Below are 23,093 nucleotides of genomic sequence, written 5' to 3'. Positions count from 1 at the left end.
GGCGCAGAACCCCAGCCCGCAGCAAGCAACCCACCTCTGCCTCATGCACAGATCTGGGGGACATGTGCCCCTCATGCCTCCCCTGCGGGTGCATGCAGCAGTGGGGAGCCATGTCCCCCTGGGGACCCTGGTGAGCCTCCCGCAGCTCCATTCCACAACCTGCCCTGGCCCTGGGGTCCCATTCACCCCAGCCCCTTCCCCTGCCCCACTCCTTCCCTCATTGTGGGGGCCTCGATCTGCACTCCCCCCCGTCCCTTCTCTCCCCCTTGCCCCTTCCCTGCCACACATGTACCTACTGGGCATGGTGTCTGTGTCCGTCTCTCTCTCCCAAACCACAGCCCCCCAGCCTTTGCTGCCCCTCACTCCTGACCCACAGTAGCCTGCATCCTGCCAGGGTGTGCAGGGACGCTCCCCTCCCTGGGCTCCAAACCCCACACACACCCCCACAGCCCCCTACACCTTCACAAATTCCACCCTCCCATACACACACCCCCCACCCAAACAAAATACCTGCATTATTTTGAGTTTTTCTGCACATCATTGTGAGTTTTTAGCTATGTGATTAAAATCACCATTAATTGCAACTAATTTTTTTAATCGCACAAGTAATCACAATCAAGTTTTTTAATAGTTTGGCAGCCCTAGTTTTTAAATGATTCAGAGTTAATCCTAAGGCTCCCAAATCGCACTTACCTCTGCTATTGTTACTTTCTCCCCAAAGAGAAGAGAATTAAGCATCACCATTGGATGGCCTGTGTCTACAGAGTAGCTACAGGTTTTCTGGAAAAAAAAATAAAATTTAAAAACAGTTTTTAACACTGAAATAAAAAGATTATTCTGTTCCTTCATAGAGTCAGGTTGGGGGTATCACTATTATGTTTATTAAGCTGAGTTTTAACGTACAGCATTGTAATGCTTCTTCTTTGGTATCATAACATCCAGCGTTGGCTCTGTATACTTTGTATAGTGGAACACAATAGGACATGAAGGACAAACTATGGCCTCGGGACCGAAAATAACATCCTGAGTTCCTTCGTAGGAACCTTTTACTGTAAGGAAGAGGTCTTTTCCTATAAGGAATGAGACAAAACACACAGGCAATGTTAGATTTATCTGACTGGAAATGTAAGATACTATAAACGAGTTTGAATTTTTTTTTTTTTTTTTTTTTTTTAGGAGTTCTCCATATTGAGCTCTAAGAAGCTACTGAAGTAGATAAGAAAAATGATATCCCCTGTACAAAAAGCCTGCTACTCAACACAAGGACATGAAAGCTTATTTATGTAGGTATGACAGTGCTAATGTTCACTGGATACAACCACCATAAGTTTTCACAGTAAAAATTGATTTGGGTTCACGTCTCTAGTTCACTTATCAGCATGTGAACCATAAGTCTGGTCTATATAAAACTATTCAACTTCTGCATGCAGTAATAAGTGCTTTTATCATTTCCTCACTTTTCCACACCACAACAGATATTACTGGCATTGCCTCAATTTTATAATGAACAAAATATTGTCTTAGCTCTGTTGAAACATACTACGTTTTAAAAAGTTGTGTTATTGGATTCTTGATTTAATATACTTTAACAGAAAATACTGTTAACAAAAATACTATTATTTTAATGATCTGTATAACACCCTTGTCACCATATCAGTTTAAGCAGCTGGTAATTAACCATCATTTAATGAAGCAATAAACTCACTTGATTTATACTGCTTCTTTTCATGCACCTGAACTTCCAAACAGCAAGTTTCACGGGACTGTAATGGAGAAGGAAAATAAAAGAACTCATAATCAGGGAATGTCATAGTTCAAAGTTACCCCCACCCCCAATCCTTATGCATTACTAGCCGAGTGCCTGGGCAGTCTGTGGGCAGTATAGATCAATGTTTCTCAACCCAAGGGGTGCAACCCATAAGTGGGTTGCAAGAATATTTCAAAGGGTCATGAGCTGCGGCAGGACAGATGGGCAGTGGGAAGACGACTGGATCCTTGCAGTCAGGGTAGGGGGCAAGGTAGAGTTGTATGGCCGGGCTGGCAGCCCTGGGGCAGATGTCCATGCTTGCAGGGGTGGTGCAGCTGGGGGGGGCCATGACCAGGCTACCTGGTGTGACATGACAGCCCCAGCCAAGGGAGGGGGGTTGCCTCAGGGCTCTCCTCCTCCTCCCTCCAGCCCATGCCAGGCCTGGATTTGCTCCACTGCCACCTGCATGAGCAGTAGCTGCCACAGCCACTGTGCTCCAGCCTGAGCATGATGGGGGCAAATGGGAGCCCCTCCAGCAGGTCTAGGCATGCAGGGGGTGTGGGTCAGGAGTGAGGGACACCAGCATGGCTGGGGTGGCAGGGAACTGGGGAGATCGGGCACCAGCAGGTGTGGGTCAGGACAGGCCATGGATCTTTGCAAATGGGTCCTGGTCAGAAAAAGGTTGAGAGTTACTGGTATAACTAAAACCCTCATCCCCTGAAGAACAAATTGCTTGACACAGCTAAGCACTAATGCAGAAACAGTTTTGTATCAAGAGTAGTTCTTCCTTTTTAGCGATAATAACTCATATCACTGATTGAAATGATGGTGAAACAGCATCTAGCAGATAGATGACAGCTAGATTTATTTTGTACCCCATTATAGGGACTAAGTGTGCCTATAGACATATGGGGAGGCTGCTCCAACATTCTGTAATTACTCAATTAATCAAGTCTGCTGGAGAATTAACGTGCCTCTAACAGTCTCCACATCTTGTGTATCAGTGTCCCCACACTTCAAAATATTTGATGAGCTTTAGTTAAACTACCTCTGTAGCGATTTTGAAGTGCAGGTATGCTGGTACATGAGACACCATGGCTGTTTTAATTAGAGAGGCTCTTGGAGCCTCTCTAATTAAAATGCCCCCCCCCCCCCCCATGTGTAAGAGTGCCCTAGATTGAGCTCACTATAGGGGGTTTACAGATGCACCATTTCCTGTTTGTAAATGGGGGAAATCACTGCACAGTGTCTGGAAAGTGCTGACACAGGATGCTCATAGCTGTTCCATTCAGTGTTTTCAAAGATGCTCTAGGTAATAGTGCAAAACTGAGAGAAATCTCAACTACTCTCATCCCAATCTATCTCCCCAGATAAGAAAGAATACATTGGCCTGCAAACCTTCTCGCAGCTTCACTAGTCCCACCTACATTAAGAATATTGTTACAGAACATGAAAGACCACTAAACAAAAAGTTACCACAAGTACTCCATTGGTAAAGATTGTTTCAGGAGGACCCAAACTAGGAAACAAAATGAAAAATACATATTTCACAACCACAATAAATCAAATTTTCCCTTTGATGTTTATCTCACTTTCCAATTCTGAAAGTGACAGAGAAACACTGTCAGTGAGTGGTTCAAGCTTTTTTTGCAATGTTTGCTTTGTCTGTGCACAGCTACTAATGCTCCTGCTATTCTTGTTTTGGAGATCTTCTAAGCGGGAACTTAAATCTGTGCCAAAATTGCCAGACCTGAATCAGGACATTTTCTTGCAGTGCAGTGGCAGTCTCAACCTCACACAGACAGAAATATTAGTTTAACCAAATTCCTCCTCCATGTATAGCTTATGTTATAAAATACATTACTTCCACCAACATCAATCTGGTCTGCCAGGGTATATTGGTTGGGGAATGTGATTCTACACATCTACTGTGAATGCAGATAAAATAAATAGGGGGGAAATGACCATGGTAATAGGGTAATTTTTTAAATGACATCTTTAGATAATTCAGGTGAAACTAAAGGCATAGTGCATAAAGTACTGGATCAAGACTCAAGACACTTGAGTTCTATTCTTGGCTCTGTCACTGACCCACTGAGTGACTCTGGCCACGTAACCCACCTCTGTGCCTTAAAGTGCTATATAAGATATTATTAGATTTAGCACATCAGAGACAGAACTTATGGTCTTAAACAAGGCTGTAGGAGGCAATTCCAATACTCAAGCATTTGGAACATGAGTAATTTTGAAACATTAACAAAATTGCAACTTAAAAATAAGACACAGGAGATTTTTCTACTGCACAGGACCTCCGGCAGGCATCAAAAGGCTGATACAAATAAAACAAATTACTAGGCCATGGACTGAGGTTGTAGAAATTCTAGCCAATGCCAAGAAAAAATCTTTACATTAAAAGTGTTTAAATAATAGAAGAAGCTGATACAGAGAAGCTGTATATATTATTTTGATAGAGAATATACTAGAGGTTGGAATCTGAGTTGTCTGGCAATTTTCCACACAGCAGTCATAGGAATAGATCTGCCATTGAAGGTTTTAGCCCTATCTATTTCTGCATCTTCTATTTAAATTGTATTTCACTTACATGGTCTGCAAAAGGAATTCCACCTCTAGCTCCTCCTGTGTCTGAGGACAAAACAGAAAAACAAATGAAGTGAGTACATCACATTCTCTGCTTTCAGGTATAGTCACTGTATCACTCTGATCTTCCACTTTGTGGTATAGGGGCAATTAGGCAAGATACAACGGCCTTTGGGATACAGAAGGGCAGCCCAGAGGATCTCATAGATCCACCTGGCCTTAAAGTTTACAGAAAACTTAAAGAAACTTGCACTTTTGTAATTTGCCATTCATACAGTCAATCTGCAGCTTGCTTCATCTACTAACATCTTACATTCTTGATACTATTCTGCTACCCAGTAGCTGCTCTTGCTATTAGCATAGGGGTTACATTTACTTTTAGCCTATAATTTCAACCTCCCCAGGAATATTAAATAAAGGCTGGTAACAATGATGTATTAAGTTCTTATCTCTCCATTCTTTGCGTGTGTTTCAATAGCAACAAGATACCAGCAAACCTGTTTAGAGATAACACAACAGATAGATGACTTGATGCTAAGCCTTCCTCCTGTATGCCACCCCATTTCAACTATATATTACACTGTAATATAATTATTTAGAAAAACGTGTGAATAAGGCGGCCTGATCTAAATATAGTTACAAAAGTTACATTTTAAATGGAAATCTATATATTTAGAGGGCACTGTAAATACCCATATTGGATTTAGAAATCTCATTTCGGTACCATTGTTCGAAAGTTGGGTCAACTGTGTGCAAATCTCAGTTTTTATTATATTGGTATCTCCACCAAGATGTTAGAGTCACATAGTTGTTAGGGTAATGGCAAATTAAGACAGGAGACCTCTGAACAAAGCTCCTGGAGGTAACAGTCTCCAGTAAGTTCATTCTTGTTAACAGAATATGGACAAGGAGTCTTTGGCGAGAGAATCAACTTTTACCAATCCAACCTCCAGTGGCAAGCATGCTGAGGCCAAACTGATCAGTATAGTGGAGGAACCCATAATGAAGAGACCTGAGATTAATTAGAGTAAAATTCAAGGCAGAGGGAAGAAAGCAGATATACATTACATGCTGTAGTTTAGACAGAAAGCCCAGACCTTCTTTTCCAGGCCTGCCTGTTTCTTCACAACTCACCTTTGGATCAGACTTAAAGCACATGAGAGTTCGTTCTCCGAGTGGAAGTTTAGCTATATCAAAACGCACAGTGAAGAGTTGATCATCCTGAGTAACACGGTCTTGATCATAGACGCCCAGCTCCAGCACATTCTAGAAGAGAGGTGAAAGATTTGATGCTAAGATCAGTTTCATGCCAAGGTATTAATATAGGCTTGTATATGAATCATAACATTTCCAATCAGGAAATGCTTGGGGTTTTAACCTTATCTTTAGATTTGTCAAGTTTTCAAAATTTTTTTTGAATAACTGCAATGACCTGAAAGTTAGCAATCAATATAGTAATAAATCAATATTTTTGTAAGCATTCAAAACCACCAATATATGAAAGCTCTCTGGAGATTTTTTTTTCTGACAGAATATTTTCTGGATAAAAGAACAATTCACTTACAGTTGGCAGAAAAGTGGTTAAAGGAAAAGTGTAAAATTATGTGGTATTAGTGGTTGTTCTGCAACATCTTTTTTTGGTTCCAGTACAACCAGCTCTCCCCACATATTCAGCTTGATATTTGATCAACTGTAATCAGCACAATAAACCAATTCAGACTTCAGTTTTTTGGCTGAATAGGGCTTCCTATTGTGAATCACTCAAATGAAAGGGCAAGCTATGAGGAATAGGGGTGTGCAAAACAGGCCATATTCAATTTGGATGTGGCCTGAATCGGGGACAGTGATTCGATTTGTTGATTTGGGTCACTGTCCCTGATTTGATTTGGTTGAATCTGAAGATTTGATGCTGATTTGGAGAATCAGTGATTCAGCCACAGACAAAGCTTTAAATCTTTTCTATGTACCTCGAGGTACCAGGTGCAGCTCATGAATACTGCGATGGTGGGGTGGATGGTGCATCCCACAGGAGCACAGCAGGGGGTGGGGGGTGCATGCTTGGCGTCAAACCTGGAATTGGACTGGAAGTACCCCAGAAGTGGACAGGAGATGCTTTGGCCCACTTCTGGGTCTGCTGCTGAGCATGCTGGGGAGCCCCCACTGGGATTCTCCATCCACCTCAGCATTGCAGCATTCACAAGCCACTTGGTACCTTGAGGTATGTAGAAAAAACATTTAAAGTTGTGTCTATGTCCGAATCGCTGAATCAATTTGGAGGGTTTGGATTCGATTCAAACAGATTAAAGGTTCTCCTGATTAGATTCAGACTTGGCTACCAAATCAGGCCCTAATGAGGAATCTCAATATTTTAAATGCTTTCAAAAATATGCCAGGTACTCAGCAAGGGCAGATCCAGGGGAGTGGAGCAGTGTAGTTGCATCCTTCTTTGGCTGTGCTGCACATGGGCAGTGAGCTCAAAGGTCACCATCTGGTCAGCATGGGCTCCTGGCACACCTCCACAGGTACAGTGAGCTCTATGAGCTCACCAGCTGATTGGATCAAGCTCTGGCTAGAGCACTGCTTTTTCACAGCTCAACAGCCCAGGGGGTCAGTGCTTCTGCTGTTCACCCTTTCCTTCCCTTCCCCACAGCTAAATTCAGCATCAGAAGAAAGAGGAGAAGCGTGGTGGCAGTGCTCACTGCCTGGGCTCTGGAGCTGCAAAAAAGCGGTGGCTTTAGCCAAAGCTCACACCAATTAGCTAGTGAGCTCAAAGTTCATGCATGGCACAACGAAAAGGGGGTGCAGCCATACCCCCTCCCCGCACCCCACTCATGGATTCACTGCTGGTAACCAGTAGATTAAAAAAAAAAAAAAAATCATAAAAATGTTATTTTGCCAGAAAATGAAGTTTCTGCAAAATGGAAACCGTTGGCAGGAAAACAATTGATTTTGGCCTATTTTTCCCTTAAGAGAATTTAAATATGGTACTAGATTATATTTACCTTTCATATACCTAGATGGCCTATATACAGTTAGGTAACAGCAATGTTCGGCATTTATGCACAGTTTGGGACTGTTTTTTATCCTATTGGGATACTTGCCAGAAATGTGATAGACAACCTCCTGCCTTTTAGCTCAGGTGCCATGAGTCATGTTGTTGCTGGATTAACATTTCAGGGTTTACCTGGCCTTACACGTGTACCTGGGCAATTTTATTTCCCTTGGGCAAGTATGCAGCTGGAGTACAACCCTATCAAGCCTGCTCAGTAGGTTAATGCAAGTGATGCTAAATTGCTGTCTTTAAGCACAAAAAACTGTAGTTACATGACTATGTACATGCCCTTAAGTGCATAAATGGTGCAGGGCCCATTAGTTGGGCCCCAACCTAAATTGTTTTGTTTCACTTTGTCTGGACCTGAATGATAATGTTTCCTTTCAGGTAATCTCAGTCATCTGTGCTTGCCTCCATGGCCGCGGAGCCTCATGTAACTTGTAGCTGAGCACTTCAGACCTTTGTTTATTTCCATGGCCCTGGCTCTTGGGCTAGATAGCGACTTCCATGATGTCTTGTGGTCACCCAGGTTGGGTTAGTACAGATTATCATGGGACCATTATCCAATTGGGGATAATGGTCTATAGATGGGAATGGAAACATAAGGTACCTGAGCTAGAACAAATTAGAATAAAATATTTCAATTTGGGAACCAACATTTTTTAGAATTCTCCATCTGTAAAAAAAAAAAAAAAAAAAAAAATATTCAAAAATGTTGACCTAGTGTCATGATTTGGGATGAAAACAAACTTCAAGACACTGAACTGACTTGACAGGCTGCTGTAAGAAGTCAAAACAAAAACAAAAAAACCCAACCAAAAAACACCAAACCACTTTACCAGAAGAAGCAGCATGTTGGCTCAACCCAGATCTACTGCATCTGTATAGATTAGGTGCTTCAGCAGCGCTTTTTGGCACTTTTATCTAAAGCTTATTCAATCAGTTATTTAATAAAAGCACCAAAAAAGCCCCACTAAAGTGCCCAATCTATATAGATGTTGGACGAGCCGGGTCCAACTGATGCAATGCCTTTTCAGGGCATGTGCTGGGTTTGGCACAGGAGTGCTCTGAGTTTAAAGCAAAGCACCATTTTTGAATGTCTGTAAGCAGCTGCAGATTCCAATAAATTCAGAAAAATAACAGCTTCTTTATTTGAAAAAATAATGGTTCTAATGTTCCAAACAAGCAGTACTCTAAAGAAGAGAAAGTGAGGGCCCAAAGAAGTGTTATTCGTGGTATTTTAATCATCTGGGGTATTAAATAATTAGCTGCAGAAGACTTAAAATACCTACTTCCCATATAGCTAAAGATTTCCAGACTGCTGGAAGTAGGCAGCTCTTAGTTTCATACCTTGATCTGACTCTGGATCCTGTAATAGAAAGTTTCATTCCAAACTGGGTTTTTGCAGTTATTGATGGTCTTGGTCCTGGCTTTTTCACCTGAAGCAGTTGGCAACCATAGGGTCACATAACAATCAGGCTGGCTTACTGTATGAGAAGAGATACCATGCAGCAGTTAAAGTAGGAATGTACCTTGTGCTAAATGGCAAAGGGAAAATGAATGCACCATGCTACAATGAACCTTTTTTGGGGAGGGTTCCAACCTACGGTGAGTTATAACTGCCCAATGTATCAGGCCAAGAGGGAGAGGGGTAGATACTAATATAGGTAACAAATTAGGTGGTCTTGATTCTTCCTTGTATAAATTCCAGAAGAGAGACAAACATGTTGTTTTTCACAATTAAATAAACAGAAGAAATATTTTCACCTCTTTGAATAGTTTCTTAATCTCCCAAGCCGATCCATCCAACACACACATTTGCTGTTCTTCAGCAGTACTAGGACAAGTTGGAACTTTACCTACTCCTATTCATTGAATTTGAGGAACAGTTTTGGGGTGGCTCCTTTTTTCTAACTTGTCCTATATGATACAGGGTAGATGGGGGTGGGTGGGTATAAGGCACATCTGCAACTATCCCTGCTGCTGAAGATTTCCTTCTCTTACCTGCACAAAAACTCTTTGACCAAGAGATTCAGAATTCTTAAAAACGAGACCTTAGAAATGGTGTGGGGGTAGACCCATGACCTCAAAAAAGACTATGAGAAGGGAGTGGGAAAAGGACAGCCTATCCCATTTCTTAATGCATAGCTTTTAGACTACAAAAGTCTCTATAATTCACCCCCAGAGAAGGTCTGTCCTGTGCAAAGAATGAGGAAGAAGTCCTATTAACAATCTTTTGTGATCACATAATTCAAGATGTTATCACACATATATAGGCCAAAGAGGTCCAAATTTAAAGTTATGCAAGTAACCACCTGAATTTTAGCACAGCCTAACTTCTGCATGTTTGATTTTGTAATCTTAAGGTTCTGTTAGGGTAATTATCTCTGTCTCTTCTCTTAAGTATTGATTATTTATTAGACCCTATACTTATTTCAATGAAATAAATACTTTGTTTTGTTTGATAGGATTTACCTTGGGTCAAATACACATCTGAGTCAGTTTGTATTTCAACTGTACCTTATAACACTATCATTAAGCTACCCTTACAATATATGGAGTAGGTGTCAGCTGACTAGCAAGCTTTGCATTTATATAATTTGGCCCTGCCTGCGCAACCTTTCTACAACTTCAGTATTTGTGATTTTATCTTGCCATTTGGCTTGCACAACAGCTTAAAAGAGTTCTTAATGAAACCCTTCTGGCACACCAGCATATATGGTCGGGAACCATAAACACAGAGAAGAGCATATAAGATGTTCCTAATAAATTTTCTACCCAGTGTTGTGACCTAGGTGGATATGATTTGTATACCTTCTCTCACACAGGTATAAATATAAAAAGTGTATATTGATATGCTTCCCACAGAAACTTAATCATAACTATAAGGTAAGGTAGTAGCTGCTACTAAATGGTGAACACTTGAGCTTGTTTTTTCGTTTTGTTTTTCTGTGATATCAGGCTGGTTCCAGACGCGCGCGTGCGTGCGTGCATACACACATCTGGAACCAGCATGATGCATATACATTTATATGATATTGGTAATAATTAATTTCTTGGTCAATGAGACCAGTGTTTGATAAGGCTTCTCTTTCATAAGGGTAATGCATCACTCACAGGGGGTTTGACAATATGAATACTGTGTTAGGATTTACTTAACATTGTAGAGACCATAAAGATGCAGTTCTAACATTGTAGAAATACAGCTTGGAATTACATTTACTATTAACCTTGTGAAAGTTGTCAGTTACATTTGGGAGCATGCTGTAAAGCACACAATCTGCATGGCTTGGGTAGTAATCAGTCTCCTGTTAACTACACGGATCACATTGTGGCAGTGAAGTCTGATTTTTTTCTGTGTTTGTAATTTCTGTTCAGTAATCCATGGCAAATCCTCTCATACTGCAGTTTAGGATGAAATGACTACTAAATGAGATCCAAGCTCTACACAGTTTTGGTTCTAAACCTGTAACCAACACACTGGAAAATGGCCACACCATTATCAGATAGCTAGATAAAAGGACTAGTCATTTAGCAACCTTTATACAAATGGATGTTAGGGGATGATGTGAGTATTAGCCTAGGATAACAGATGAAAAAAAATAGTTTTGCTATTAATTTAATGTGCAACAGAAACAAGATGAAAGGGCTAAAAACTAAGGTAAAAATAGAATGACTTTCTGATAACTTCACATATAACAACTCAATGTAAATAGAGATACAAAGAACAGGCAAAGCCTGAAGTCACATACAAACTTAAATGATGTAAAATCAGATGTCCTTGAACTAGATTTTCAAAAGTCTCTGTTGTTTTTAGGTGCCTTCATTCTTCAGCATCCATCTGGAGAGATCCAGATTTTCAAAAGCACTGTGCAACTTCATTGTGGCAGCTGTAGGTGCTTTGCACCTCCAAAAAAAACACATCACAAGATGTCTCAAGTTGGGCACCAAAAACTAGGCCTACTTTTGAAAACATGGTGTCCTTGCTATACTTAAGATACATCGATGACATCTTCATCATTTGGACTGAGAACCTGCAATCTCTGATTGAGTTCCATCAGTAATTCAACAATCACCATCCCTCCATCCGACTTTCTCCATATATAATACTCCAGCACCAACATCTCCTTTTTAGACACAATGATCAGTATCCAGAATGATAAAATACAGACCACCTTATACAAGAAACCCACAGACCAACATACGTATCTACACAGAACCAGCAATCACCCTAAACACACCAAAAAAGCTGTGATATACAGCCAAGCCCTCAGATACCACCGCATTTGCACTGAAGAGAACACCTGAAATCGCCACCTCACCAATCTTAAAAAGGCTTTCACCCAGCAAGGACACTCGTCCAGAGAGGTAGATCGCATGTTTGAAAGAGCCACCTGGATACCACGTGAAGAACTGCTGCAGTACAGAAGAAAACCCCCCATAAATCGCACACCGCTGGTTATGACCTATCACCCATCCCTTGAACCTGTACGGAAAATCCTCAAAAAATTGCAACCCATACTAGACAGAGACCCTATTCTTAAAAAGATCTTCCCAGAGCCACCCATCCTAGCCTTCAAACAAGCACCGAACCTCGCCAACCTCATCACCAGAAGCAAACTTCCTCAGCCCAGAACACACCAAAAGGATCCAGACCGTGCCAGGACAAGAAATGCAAAACCTGCCCCCACATCTCCACCACCCCCACAATTACTACACCCCACAACAGAGCCATCAGCATCCCAGGATCTTACAGCTGCACCTCCAGAAATGTAATATACCTCATCCAATGCACCAAATGCCCTGATGGAAGATATGTAGGAGAGACCAAACAACAACTGCGCACCAGAATGAATGCACACCGGAAATCCATCAAAGACAGAAATACCCAATTACCGGTGGGGGCACATTTCTCACAGGAGGGCCACTCTCTCTCCAATCTCTCAGTCCTGATCCTCAAAGGAAACTTACACAACACTTCCCAGAACAAGCCTATGAGCTCCATTTCATCAACCTCCTGGATACTAGAGATCATAGACTAAACAGAGACATTGGATTTTTGATACATTATAATCTGCTGGCAACTGACTCCCCAGCCCAGCCCCTGGCTTCTTTACTTTTCAATCCATCCAGGAAGAGTACACGCCAACTGCTGAAGCTTCCTTAGCCTGACGAAGGGTTTTTGAACCCGAAAGCTTGCTTAATAAATATTCTCCAACTATTTGAGTTGGTCTAATAAAAGATATCAAATTCACCCAAGGAACCTTGTCTGCCTATGTCCTTAGACCAACACGGCTACAACCTAAACCGCCTGGTGTCCTTATAGGTACTTAAACAGTTTACCACTGCAAAAAGGAGTCTAAAGGGATTTAAAGTGATGCATTGATAGACCAAGGAGTTGGAAACTTAGGAGCCAGTTAAATTGTGGCAGTCTTTTTTCAATCTCACTCTCCTGTTTGCTGCAGTCTTTTTTCTAGTCCCAGTTGTGTGCAAGTTATACCAATTTATGCTCAATGTGGCCAAATTAAAAAGTAATGTATCAGAAGAAGAATGTATATTCATTATTGGTAAGTGCAGCTCTAAATTTAAGGAAGAGCTATTTAGCCCAAGGAAGAACCCACACTGTTGTAAAATGTGTATAGAAAAACCTGAAAACAGTACAAGTTACACTTCTTTAAATATCCTGAATTCCATCAGAGAGACCTTTGATTTTCACTCTCTGCATGCAGTGTCAAAGAGTCTGAAGCTGGATAGTGCAAAATTTAATCTTAAAAGTCCAAAAGCTAGACATACTCCAGAAAGGTAGAGTCTGGGAGGTGTTCAGATTCCAAGACCAGATGACACCCAGGCAAGAAGCCAAGACAGAAATCACACCCAGGCCAGAAGCCAAGAGAGAAAACATGCTCAAAAACCACGGAAGACTTTTGGAAGAAAGAAGTGCAAGAGACTCAATCCCTGACACCTGGTCTGATCAGCATAGCGTGGCCAGAAATTTCTTTCCTGAGGACAACCAGAACTCATGGCATAAGAGTAAAATAGGCAGCTTTATGCTACCTGTTTTGTCTCGTCATTTTTAGAAAAGGCATGTCAATGACCACAGAATCAGGTCAAGGGGTGGATCCCAGGGGAAGGTGAGTCAGACCACTCTTCTGCTGTGCTCCACATATGCAATGAGCTCTCTCAGCTCCCAGCCTGGTCAGCATGGGCTCCTGCTGGAGCTCTGTCTATGCAAGGAGCAGAGCTGGTTCTTCAGCTGGTTGGTAAGGCTGTTTCTGGAGCCACTGCCTTCATATGGCTCTGAATCCCAGAAGGTGAGCACCGCCACTGTTTACCCTTCCTTTCCCCCTCCTCCAAATTTGGCACAAGGAAGGTTGCTGTGCCTGGTGATCTGGTCAAGCAAAATGGTTGCAGTGCCTGAGCCCTGAAGCGTCACTAAAGTAGTGGCAAGAGCCTATGCTGCCCAGATGACATGCTCAAAGGGCTCCCTGCAAAGACAAAGGCCAGCAAGAGCCCTCACTGACTAGCCAAGAGCTCATTGCATGTTCCTCACAGCCAAAGGAAGTGTGGCCACAACCCCCTTACTCCTCTCCTGAACCTGCCCATAGTCAGGTCAAGATGGGAGAGGCAAAGCTAGAATGTTCAGTTCTCTTGGCTAGTACAGCAGTCCATACAGAACACCACTGTAACTAACTGAACGTAGATAGCCCCTCAGAAACCCTTCAGGCTCCCAGATCAGAGGAAGCAGAAATGTGGCTTAGAACCACCTTCCCTCTATTCAGAGAAACAGGATTTGTCCTACCATGATGCATGGAGGAAGAGCAGTGACAAGTTACTGATACCATATGCTTAGATGCTCAGTTGTAATAATCTGTCAGAAGCAAACTTTCAACCTGATCAAATGCCCAGATGTAGCAAATGGAAAAACACCCTGTAGCAAAGTTTGGGCAACAGGGATAGCAGTGACATACCCTGGTGATCATGTAACCCTTGCTGCACTCCAGCTCTCCCTCTCCTTTCCTCCCCTTCTCACTCACCTGCCACACCTCGATGTATTCTTTGAGAAGCTGCCTAATGGGTCTTAGAGCAAGCTGTCATTTTCATGACAGTTAGCAGGTCCCTGCCAGACTCCACCAGTTTTAACTCTGCCTTCACACCAAGTAGGCCCCATTGGCTCATCAATGCCCACCTGGGCATCTGTATCCTTAAGAGCTATTCACAGCCTCCAACCTCCCCTACAACCATGCCCATACCTCAGAGGTGTTACTGTACCATCACTCCCTTGTCAGGACCTCAGCCTTCATGGTCTCCACCTCTTTTCTCTAGCTGGGCCCACTGTGCTGAACCTGGCTTCTGGGCTCCAGCTCTTGTCTCACGACTTTGGTCCTGGGTCCCCTGGTCCTTTCTCCAACCTGTCTTGGGCAATGAACCTGCTTTGGCTCTGTCTGGGCCCTGCATTGAGCAATGAGCCTACTTTCGCTCTGTTTGGGCCCTTGGCTCCTACTTGCTTTCAGCTCATGTGAAGCTATCAACTCTCTCTAGGCTGTAGCCTGCCTTTGGGCTCAAGCCCATTGGCAGCAGAAGTGGGGGCTAACGGGGTTTATCCCCCCCCTCATGCAGGGCAGTGGTAGGGCAGCAAGGCAGCCCAGCCACGGGATTTTGGTGGCTGCAGCAGGGGTGGGGAGGGGTGTGTGCACAGTGGTGAGGGAGGGAGTGGGGCTGGGGAGGGGCAGGTGCTGATAGCCGTGGTGGAGCAGGGTGTGGGAATGAGCCACGAGTGGCTCATTTGGGAGGGCATGGGTCCTGCTGCTATGCACACCCCAGGAGACCTGGTGGGGGTGTGCCCCCGGATCTGCATAAGGCAAGGCAGAATGTTGCTGCAGGCTGGGGCTGGGATTGTGTTGGGCTCTTCCCAGCAGGCGGGGGGGAGGGGTGGGCAGGGGCGTCACTGTGAGGGAGGTTATTAGTGGGGGCTGCTGCCACCCCAAAATTCACCGTAGCCCCCTGACCCCCTTCCCAGTGCTGCCACTGTCCACCCCGAGCACAGCCTGGCCCAGCCCCTGCCAGGAGTACCATAGTGTTGCCCTGGCCCCAGCCCACAGCAGCAGCCCACCCTGCCCCACATGCCTGCCCCATCCTGGGATCAAGCGCCACGTGCCCCCCCATGTAATCCCAGGGTGTGTGCAGTGGTGAGAGCCACCACCCCCTCCCCACGCTCCCCAGACAAGCTGCTCATGGCTCCATCCCATGCCCCATCCCTGTTGTGCAAGGTTTGCCCTAGTCCCAGCCCCACTCCCTCCCCACTGCATGGCTCTTTCCCCTCCCCCTGCCCCTTCCCCCACAGACGTATTTGCTGGGAGGGGGTGCGTGCGCGCACACACACACACACACACACGTGCTCAGCCCCACCAAATAATTTTTTCTCCCTCTATCTATGCTTAAGCCTACTCTGTGTACCAGGCCCCCCAGCCCTTGGTAGGTTCAAGACACTCTCTTGCCATCAGGCACTATTGTGACTTCCATAACACTCCTAATATTCCTAAACTCAAACTGCCAGTATGAACTGCAACAAAGGAATAAGTACATTGGCTATAACAGAAAATAAACCCACACAGAGTCCCAGATATCAACAGCAGCTTACTGTCAGAGTAGCCATACCTCCCCCTTGCCCTGGGTTATATCCCCCTGATAACAAGTAGGGCTGTGCATAGCTTTGGTAGCTGATTCAATTCGGAGATTCAGCCTGATCTGGGGATCGAATCTCCAAATCTGAATAGAATCAGGAGACCAAGTAAAAGCTCTGAATCAATTCAAGGCATCTGAATCAATTCAGAAAAGATTCGACTGATTTGGAGATTCGGCTATAGACTAAACATGCAGCTCACAGCTGCCTTCAGCTGGTAAATCTGTTGGGGTTGGGGGAGGGAGAAGGGAAGGAGCATGGGGGTGGGAGGGATTGGGCAGCTTGTCCCAGCCCCATCCCCAGCTGGGGTGGGGTGGGGGGGTGGGCATGTTACTTGGGGAGGGGGGCACAGGAGCACGGGATGTGGGTGCGGCAGCCCTGGGAGCAGGGGCTATGCCCTGCTGCCACCTGGAGTGAGCCACGCCTGCATTGCGCCCCCTCCCACGCTGGCTGGGCAAGCAGCAGTAGGGCATAGCCCCCGAAGCTCCCCCCTGCTGGGGGAGAGACTGGCACAGGCCAGGGAGCCATGGGAAAAGCCCCCATGGCTGCCCTGCATGGCCCCATCCCCCACCCGGCCTAGCTTCCTACCACTGTAAAAAAAGAAAAAAAAAGAAAAAAGCTCCACATTCACTGGCTCTTGCATCAGCAATCAGGGGCCTCTGAGGGCTCGTGGCAGAGTCCCCTTGTGCAGCGCAGAGGAGTGGGGAGCAGCGGAGATTGCCCCCCCCCCAGCACCCGTGCAGCAGCTGGCCCATGGCGTGGGTGTGGTGTGGCTCAGCAGGACACTGCACACTGTCTGGGAGCTGGGGCAGCTCCAGCAGTCACCCAGGGCCTGGCAGCACTCAGCCCCAGTGGTCCCAGCTCCCAGACAGCATGCAGTGCCCTGCTGAGCTGTGCTGCACTTGCACAATGGGGAAGCTGCCACGTGGGTGCCAAGTGGGGGGGTGGAATCGGCAATCCCTGCTGCCTCCCATTGCCCTGGGCTGTGCGGGATGGCTCTGCAATGAGCCTTCAGAGGGCCCAATTGCTGCTCTTGCAGCTGGTGAGTATGGGGCTTTTTTTTTTTAAAGTGCTGGGACTACCCTGGGGCTGGGTGGGGGATGGGGCCGGGTGGGGCAGCCATCAGGTCTTCTTCCATGGCTTCCCCTGCCCAGGGAGAGGCAGGCAGAGCTGGAGGAGCCACCTGGCTGTGCCTGCTTTTCCCAGGCTGATCCGAAGCACTGAATTTCTCCAAATCAGCGCCAAATCTTCTGAAGCTGATTTGGCTGAATCGATTCAGGACAGTGATCTGAATCTCCAAATTGAATCACTGTCCTCTGAATTATCCAAACCCAAATTGAATACCTCCCTATTCATACAGGTCTAATAACAAGCCTTCAGTGCCTTACTTGCATACTTAGGGGAATCCAGGAGTCAGCAGAGCCTCTTCTTGCAGTCTGCAGCCAGGAGCTCTGCACTCTGCAGCTTGCTAGGCCAGACTGCCTGACTTGAGCTCAGGACCTAGGCTTATATGCAGCCTATGCCCTGCCTCTTTTGGTCAGGTGGTGCTCTGGCTGAACAGGGGTGTCTCATTAGGGCCCAAATGCCAGTTATTATGACCACTGCTCTAGCAGCATCCCTTCTGCACAAGCTAGGCTCTGCCCTTACTAGGTTATTTCCTTAGCTGCCTGTTCTTTTGCAGCCAACTCCCCCCAATAGGGTTGCCAACTCTGACTGAAGCTATTCCAGGAGATTTTTTCCCCCAACATGACATAATGTCATTAATAGGGGTGCACTGATAGAGATTTTTTGGGCTGATACTGATGGCTGGTTTTTAACAAGCCATATCAACCAATACTGATCCAATTGCTGATATGCAGCTGGGTAGCTTGGAAAGCAGCTGGTAAGTCTGTTGTGGAAGAAGGGACAATGGGTGAGGGAAGGGGTGTGGGGGGGCAGATTGAGACCCCTGTGGTGGAGGAGGGAGTGGGGCTGGGCAGGAGCAGGTGCTGCACAGCCAGGGCAGATTGCAGGATGGAGCCATGAGCAGCTCATCCAAGGGGGTGTGGCTCCTGCCACTATGAGCACCCTGGGAGGGTATGGGGGGCATGTGCCTCCTGATTTGTGCACGGGGCGAAGGTGGGCTGCCACTATGGGCTGTGGCAGTGCTGAGCTATTCCCAGTGGGGGACTGGGTCAGATTGTGCTCAGAGCAGGTGGTGGTGGCACTGGGAGCAGGACTACAGGGAGGGCTGCAGCCACCCCAAAATTAGCTGTAGTCCCCTTCCCAATGCCATTGCTGCCTGCCCCGTGTGCAGCCCTGATCCCATACTCCACTGGGAAGAGTCTGGCAGCACCCTTGGCCACAGCCCTCATCGGCAGCCCACCCTTGCTCTGCATGCAGATCCAGGGGCACATGCCCCCCATGCCCTCCTGGGGTGCACCAGCAGTGGGAGCTGCCACCCCCTCCCTATGTCCCCCTGGATAGCTTCATTCTGCACCCTGCCCTGGCAGTCCAGCACCTGCCCCAGCCCCAGCTCCACTCCTTCCCTCACCACTGGGGCCTCAATCTACTCCCCACCCCCATGCCTCTTCCCTGACAACAGACTTACCAGCTGGACCCGGCTGCTATCCATGCTGCTGGGCTGCGCTCCTGACTGCCTGCTTGCTGCACTGCAGCTACGCACATACACAGGGCATTTATCAGTGAAATGATCAGTGACATTAGCCAAAAAAAGCCAATTGCCAGTACTGTCAATTTTCCTTGTATTGGTGCCAATCCAATATGGGATTGATGTATTGGTGCACCTCTAGTCATTCATTGTACTTTTCAACCTGTTCACAATATCAATCTCTTGGATTGCTTTCAGATGTTGATTCTAGTAACTCCTGGCCAATCTGGGAGGCTTGGCAACCCTACCCCGCAGGCAGAATTCTCCTGACTGGCTGCAGATATGCCCTTTCATTCTAATGGGCAGCTCCCTGCCTAGGCAGCAGTATTTTTTTGCTGTCTTCCTTCTTACGGCTGTCCTTTGCTTATCTGTCTCAGTTCTATCTGCTGCCATTTCTCTCCTTTAAGTAACAAGAGCCCCAGGCTCCCAGTTACACACCCATTGACTTCAGCAGACGGTAGATGCACCAGGCCATTTGTGCCTTACATGAATGACATGGAAAAGATACTAGAGGGAATGCAAAGAAAACTGGGACTTTTTAAATCCAGGAAACATAATACCTTGTGATGCTTCTAAATTTGTTTTGAATATGCTGTCCTCATTAAACTCCTAAGTTCAGTTGATCAGTTATATTTGCACAATAATGTAGATCTTGGTTCTTATGTAATATTATGATAATGAGCCATATCATATTGTGATGTTTTAAGTATCTGTATACACAATAATAATAACAATTAATTTCTTTTATTAGACTCTGGTGCTTGTGGTATTCTGTTAAATTCTAATAATTTTTAGAACTATGAGCAATTTCTAGGAACATTAGAGATACTCACTGGGATCTGCCCGACGGAGGTTTCTTATTCGTATGACTCTTACAGTGAGCAAGCAGCAAGGAGATGAGAACATCTGTAGAAGAATAACATGCAATGAGGAGAGCGAACCTTAAAGACAACACAAATACTTACCGTAAAACAGGCAACCTAATCGACTATTTCATACTAATAAAATATTCAATAAAATGGCGATCACCTAATCATTTTCTAGATTTAAACCCGAAACAATGCAATGTTATAAGGAAAGTCAGAAAATTGGAATATGATTATAAAGGTATTAATTTCTTCACTGTTAACAGAAGTCCAACTGTTTTTCTTTGGGGAAAATTGTCTACTTATCAGTCAAGGTTTTTTTCTTGCAGTTTGTCAGGGAAAGAAAGAAAAATTGCATATGTGGGGTTTTTTGCTCGGTTGTTTTTACAAGTGATAAGGTTAATTCTAGGAAAACCAGATGTTATCAGTCTGGTACACAGTCCTGGTCATCTTAGCTTAGAGGAGTAATATGAATGACAGCTGTCCTCTGCAGACCTCTTTCTAAAGTGGTGGACCCTCCTAGAGGGCAAAACTGAAACCCTGGTCATTAGGCTGCCTCCAACCTCAAGTAGGATTATCTGTGGTTTGACATACCCCTCATATTACTAATTATGATGCATATATTCCTTTTGAAGTGATTTATTCTAACTGCACTGTACAGCTTAACATGGTGATTTCCACATTCAACGATTTATGAAAACTCTTTCCTTCAGTTTTGATTCACATAGGTTTACAGTCCTTGAGCTTCTCTGATTTTTAGATTCAAACAAATCCAAGAAGCTGGCTAAAGTATCACACATTGAGCTCTGTGCAGCCTCACCCGGACTGCTTCAGATACCTAAACTGGCTGAAGATTGCAACATACACATACTTCAAAAATATTTCAAATACATGCATCCATTCCCCTTCATTAGTAAAGTATAACATGATTTCCTTCTAAAGAATGGAATTTCCTTTTGATTGATTCTAAAATGTTGCATCCAGCCCAGTCACATTGGCAAAATGGTACCCTGACAAAGCCAGTAAGTCAGCATTTCCTGTGATCAAGACATAGGGTCATAAGCCTTCCTGAGGAAGCTCCCTTTCCACATATCTATGCAAACATTTCCTCCCATGATGACCAATTACACCAGAATCCTACACCATCATTATTTTTACAGAGCTGTTAAGTTTATGAGCTGATTTCATCTCAATTAAGAGTGTCCATTCACTTCAAAAACACTCCAGAAATATCAATGGAATGACTGCAAACATGCAGGCAAAGGCATTTGCAGACAGAGAGGCTGGAGGAATCTCAATCAACATGTGTGTCAATAAATGATCCTGGCTGGATTTTCTGTGACTTCCTGTTACTGCATGAAACTGATGCTTTAGCAATATCCCACAAATGTGATTATTTCTCCTTCAAATTAGCATTAATGACTAAACTATTAAAAGCATCTACAGATTATTTATACACAAATATAAAATGTGCACAAGGCACTGTTTCTGAGCAATTAATTTATATAAATACAAGCAGTACAGCAACTATAGGCAGGCAAGGTTCTTTGGGTAGATGTAATAACTTTTATTAGACCAACTGACCAGTTTAAGAAAAGTTCTTTGCAAGCTTTCAGGCACAAACACCTGTCTTCAGGCATAGGGATTCTCTGCTGTTCTGAGTTCTCCGAGGAATGAAAGAAGTTAAAAGTGTGACAGGAGGTCAGTGAGAATGTAAATAGGTGGAAATTAGAAAAACAACGGGTAGAGAAGGGATGGGAGGGGGAAATAATGTCAAAGATAAGCAAGAGAGACTGCTGTAGTTGAGTTCTTCATGGTAGAAGAGAGGCAGTCTGAGAAAAAGTAAACAGCTGGAAATTAGGAAGACAAAGGGTAGAGGAGGGCTGGGGAGGAGGGTGGGGAGGGAAGTGTAAATGGTAAGGTCAGGCAGGTTATAATGTGTCATAAAGCAAACATCTATATTAAGCCCATGATTTTTTGTATCCAATATATTTATGACGTGAAGTTCATAGGTTTTCCTATGAAAAGATATCACATCTACCCAAAGGCCTTGCCTGTTTATGTCCATAGACCAACATCGCTACAACCAAAAACTGTACAGCAACTAAGGTAGCCAACAATAACAGGTAGTAATCCTATTACTTAAATAAATCTCCCTATTTAGATCCACCAAGATAAATAATTGGGCAAATAAATGAGCCTTACAATATACTGGGGAGACTGACTATTTAAATGGTTGCATGTACATGAAAACTCCATAGGTCAAATAATAATAGTCTTTTTACAGCATCTGATGTGTCAGAGCGTTACCACCCACCACCCCATGCCACTGCCACCTCCCAGGAATGGGGTGGGAGGAAGCTTGTACATGGCAGCCGCTGCTACCACTCACCACCCCACACTGCCACCACTCTGCATCCAGCCACGTGCCACTCCCCCCTGTCCCACATCTGGCCCTGCACCACACTCCCCACCCCCATGCTCCATGTCTGCCTGGCCTGCTCTACTAAAGCCATGCCACACTTGTCATTCTTGATGGGCATTCTCAACACAGCACTGGCTAGAGCCATGCCCTTCCAGGAGCCATGCCCCACAAGAGCATTATGGGCAGACACACAGACAGACAGATAGACACACAGACAGATGGACTAAGCCATATATATATAATTAGGTAAATAGATGACCCTTACAGTATGCTGGGGAGGCTAACTATTTAAATCGGTTGCATGTACATGAAAACTGATGAAGTAAAGTAAATATAAGAAACACACACACACACACACAATCCACACACTTTGATTAGTCTATAAGGTGTAAATTTACCCTGCCTTCTACTTGACTTCAGTCTAAATTGCCAATTTTGCACCATGGCTTCTCACCCAGAGAACAGCACCACATTGACTTGCTAACAGATCTCAGCACCTTCGGGCAGTGCCACTGTATCCAATTTGGTGTAGTCTTCCAACAGTTCTCCTGATACTCAGAGGATCCGTTGACATCTAGAACCCGTGTCTAGGGACATTTTTGCTTCTTCCCAGATGGTTGCAAATACTGATTAGAAAATGGAAGAATCCAGAGATCCATTCTTCTTTGTACCTTCAGTGAAATTGTTGCTCCAATTTAATTTAGAGGACACAGAAGGCTTCCAAGTTTTCATTAAGAGTGTTGAATACATACTATGTAAATTTTCCTCCCAAAACTAGTAAATTTGCTAGATACCTTATGCATGGTATGTTTACTTCTGTCTCCTCTATGCCCCCACTACGTCATACACATATGAAGGCACAGGAGATCTTGTCAGCTTTTGCCACCAGAACTATTGATACATTGAGAATCTTGGATTTGCATAGCCTGCACAATCTCACAGAAAGTCACTGATCATTAACAGTGGCTATTATTATATGTAGACAATAAAATAAAACTTTGTATTCTAATCACGCCGGTACTCACTGATTAGAAAAAACTGAAATAATGGTATAGTTTACTCTCTTCAATTCCTG

At 44.5% G+C, this 23,093-nt stretch overlaps 1 protein-coding gene across 2 annotated transcripts in view; it reads right to left on the bottom strand.

The window, feature by feature from the left end:
- Nucleotides 1-23,093, bottom strand: part of LOC102571167 (cytosolic phospholipase A2 epsilon) — an 81,291-nt gene that overhangs the window by 20,048 nt on the left and 38,150 nt on the right. For both annotated transcript variants that reach the window (XM_019496467.2, XM_059722958.1), the window contains 8 exons: nucleotides 19,561-19,633; nucleotides 8,748-8,884; nucleotides 5,480-5,611; nucleotides 4,350-4,390; nucleotides 3,224-3,266; nucleotides 1,706-1,763; nucleotides 904-1,070; nucleotides 694-780 (listed from right to left, as the gene is read on the bottom strand). In XM_019496467.2, the coding sequence (XP_019352012.2) occupies nucleotides 694-780; nucleotides 904-1,070; nucleotides 1,706-1,763; nucleotides 3,224-3,266; nucleotides 4,350-4,390; nucleotides 5,480-5,611; nucleotides 8,748-8,884; nucleotides 19,561-19,633 (738 nt within the window). The remainder of the gene's footprint in view (nucleotides 1-693; nucleotides 781-903; nucleotides 1,071-1,705; nucleotides 1,764-3,223; nucleotides 3,267-4,349; nucleotides 4,391-5,479; nucleotides 5,612-8,747; nucleotides 8,885-19,560; nucleotides 19,634-23,093) is intronic.

The sequence above is a fragment of the Alligator mississippiensis genome, chromosome 2 (assembly GCF_030867095.1).
Source record: "Alligator mississippiensis isolate rAllMis1 chromosome 2, rAllMis1, whole genome shotgun sequence".
In the NCBI taxonomy this organism is placed as follows: domain Eukaryota; kingdom Metazoa; phylum Chordata; order Crocodylia; family Alligatoridae; genus Alligator; species Alligator mississippiensis.
Note: the sequence above shows the minus strand (reverse complement) of the source record. Positions and strands in the feature narration are given on the sequence as shown.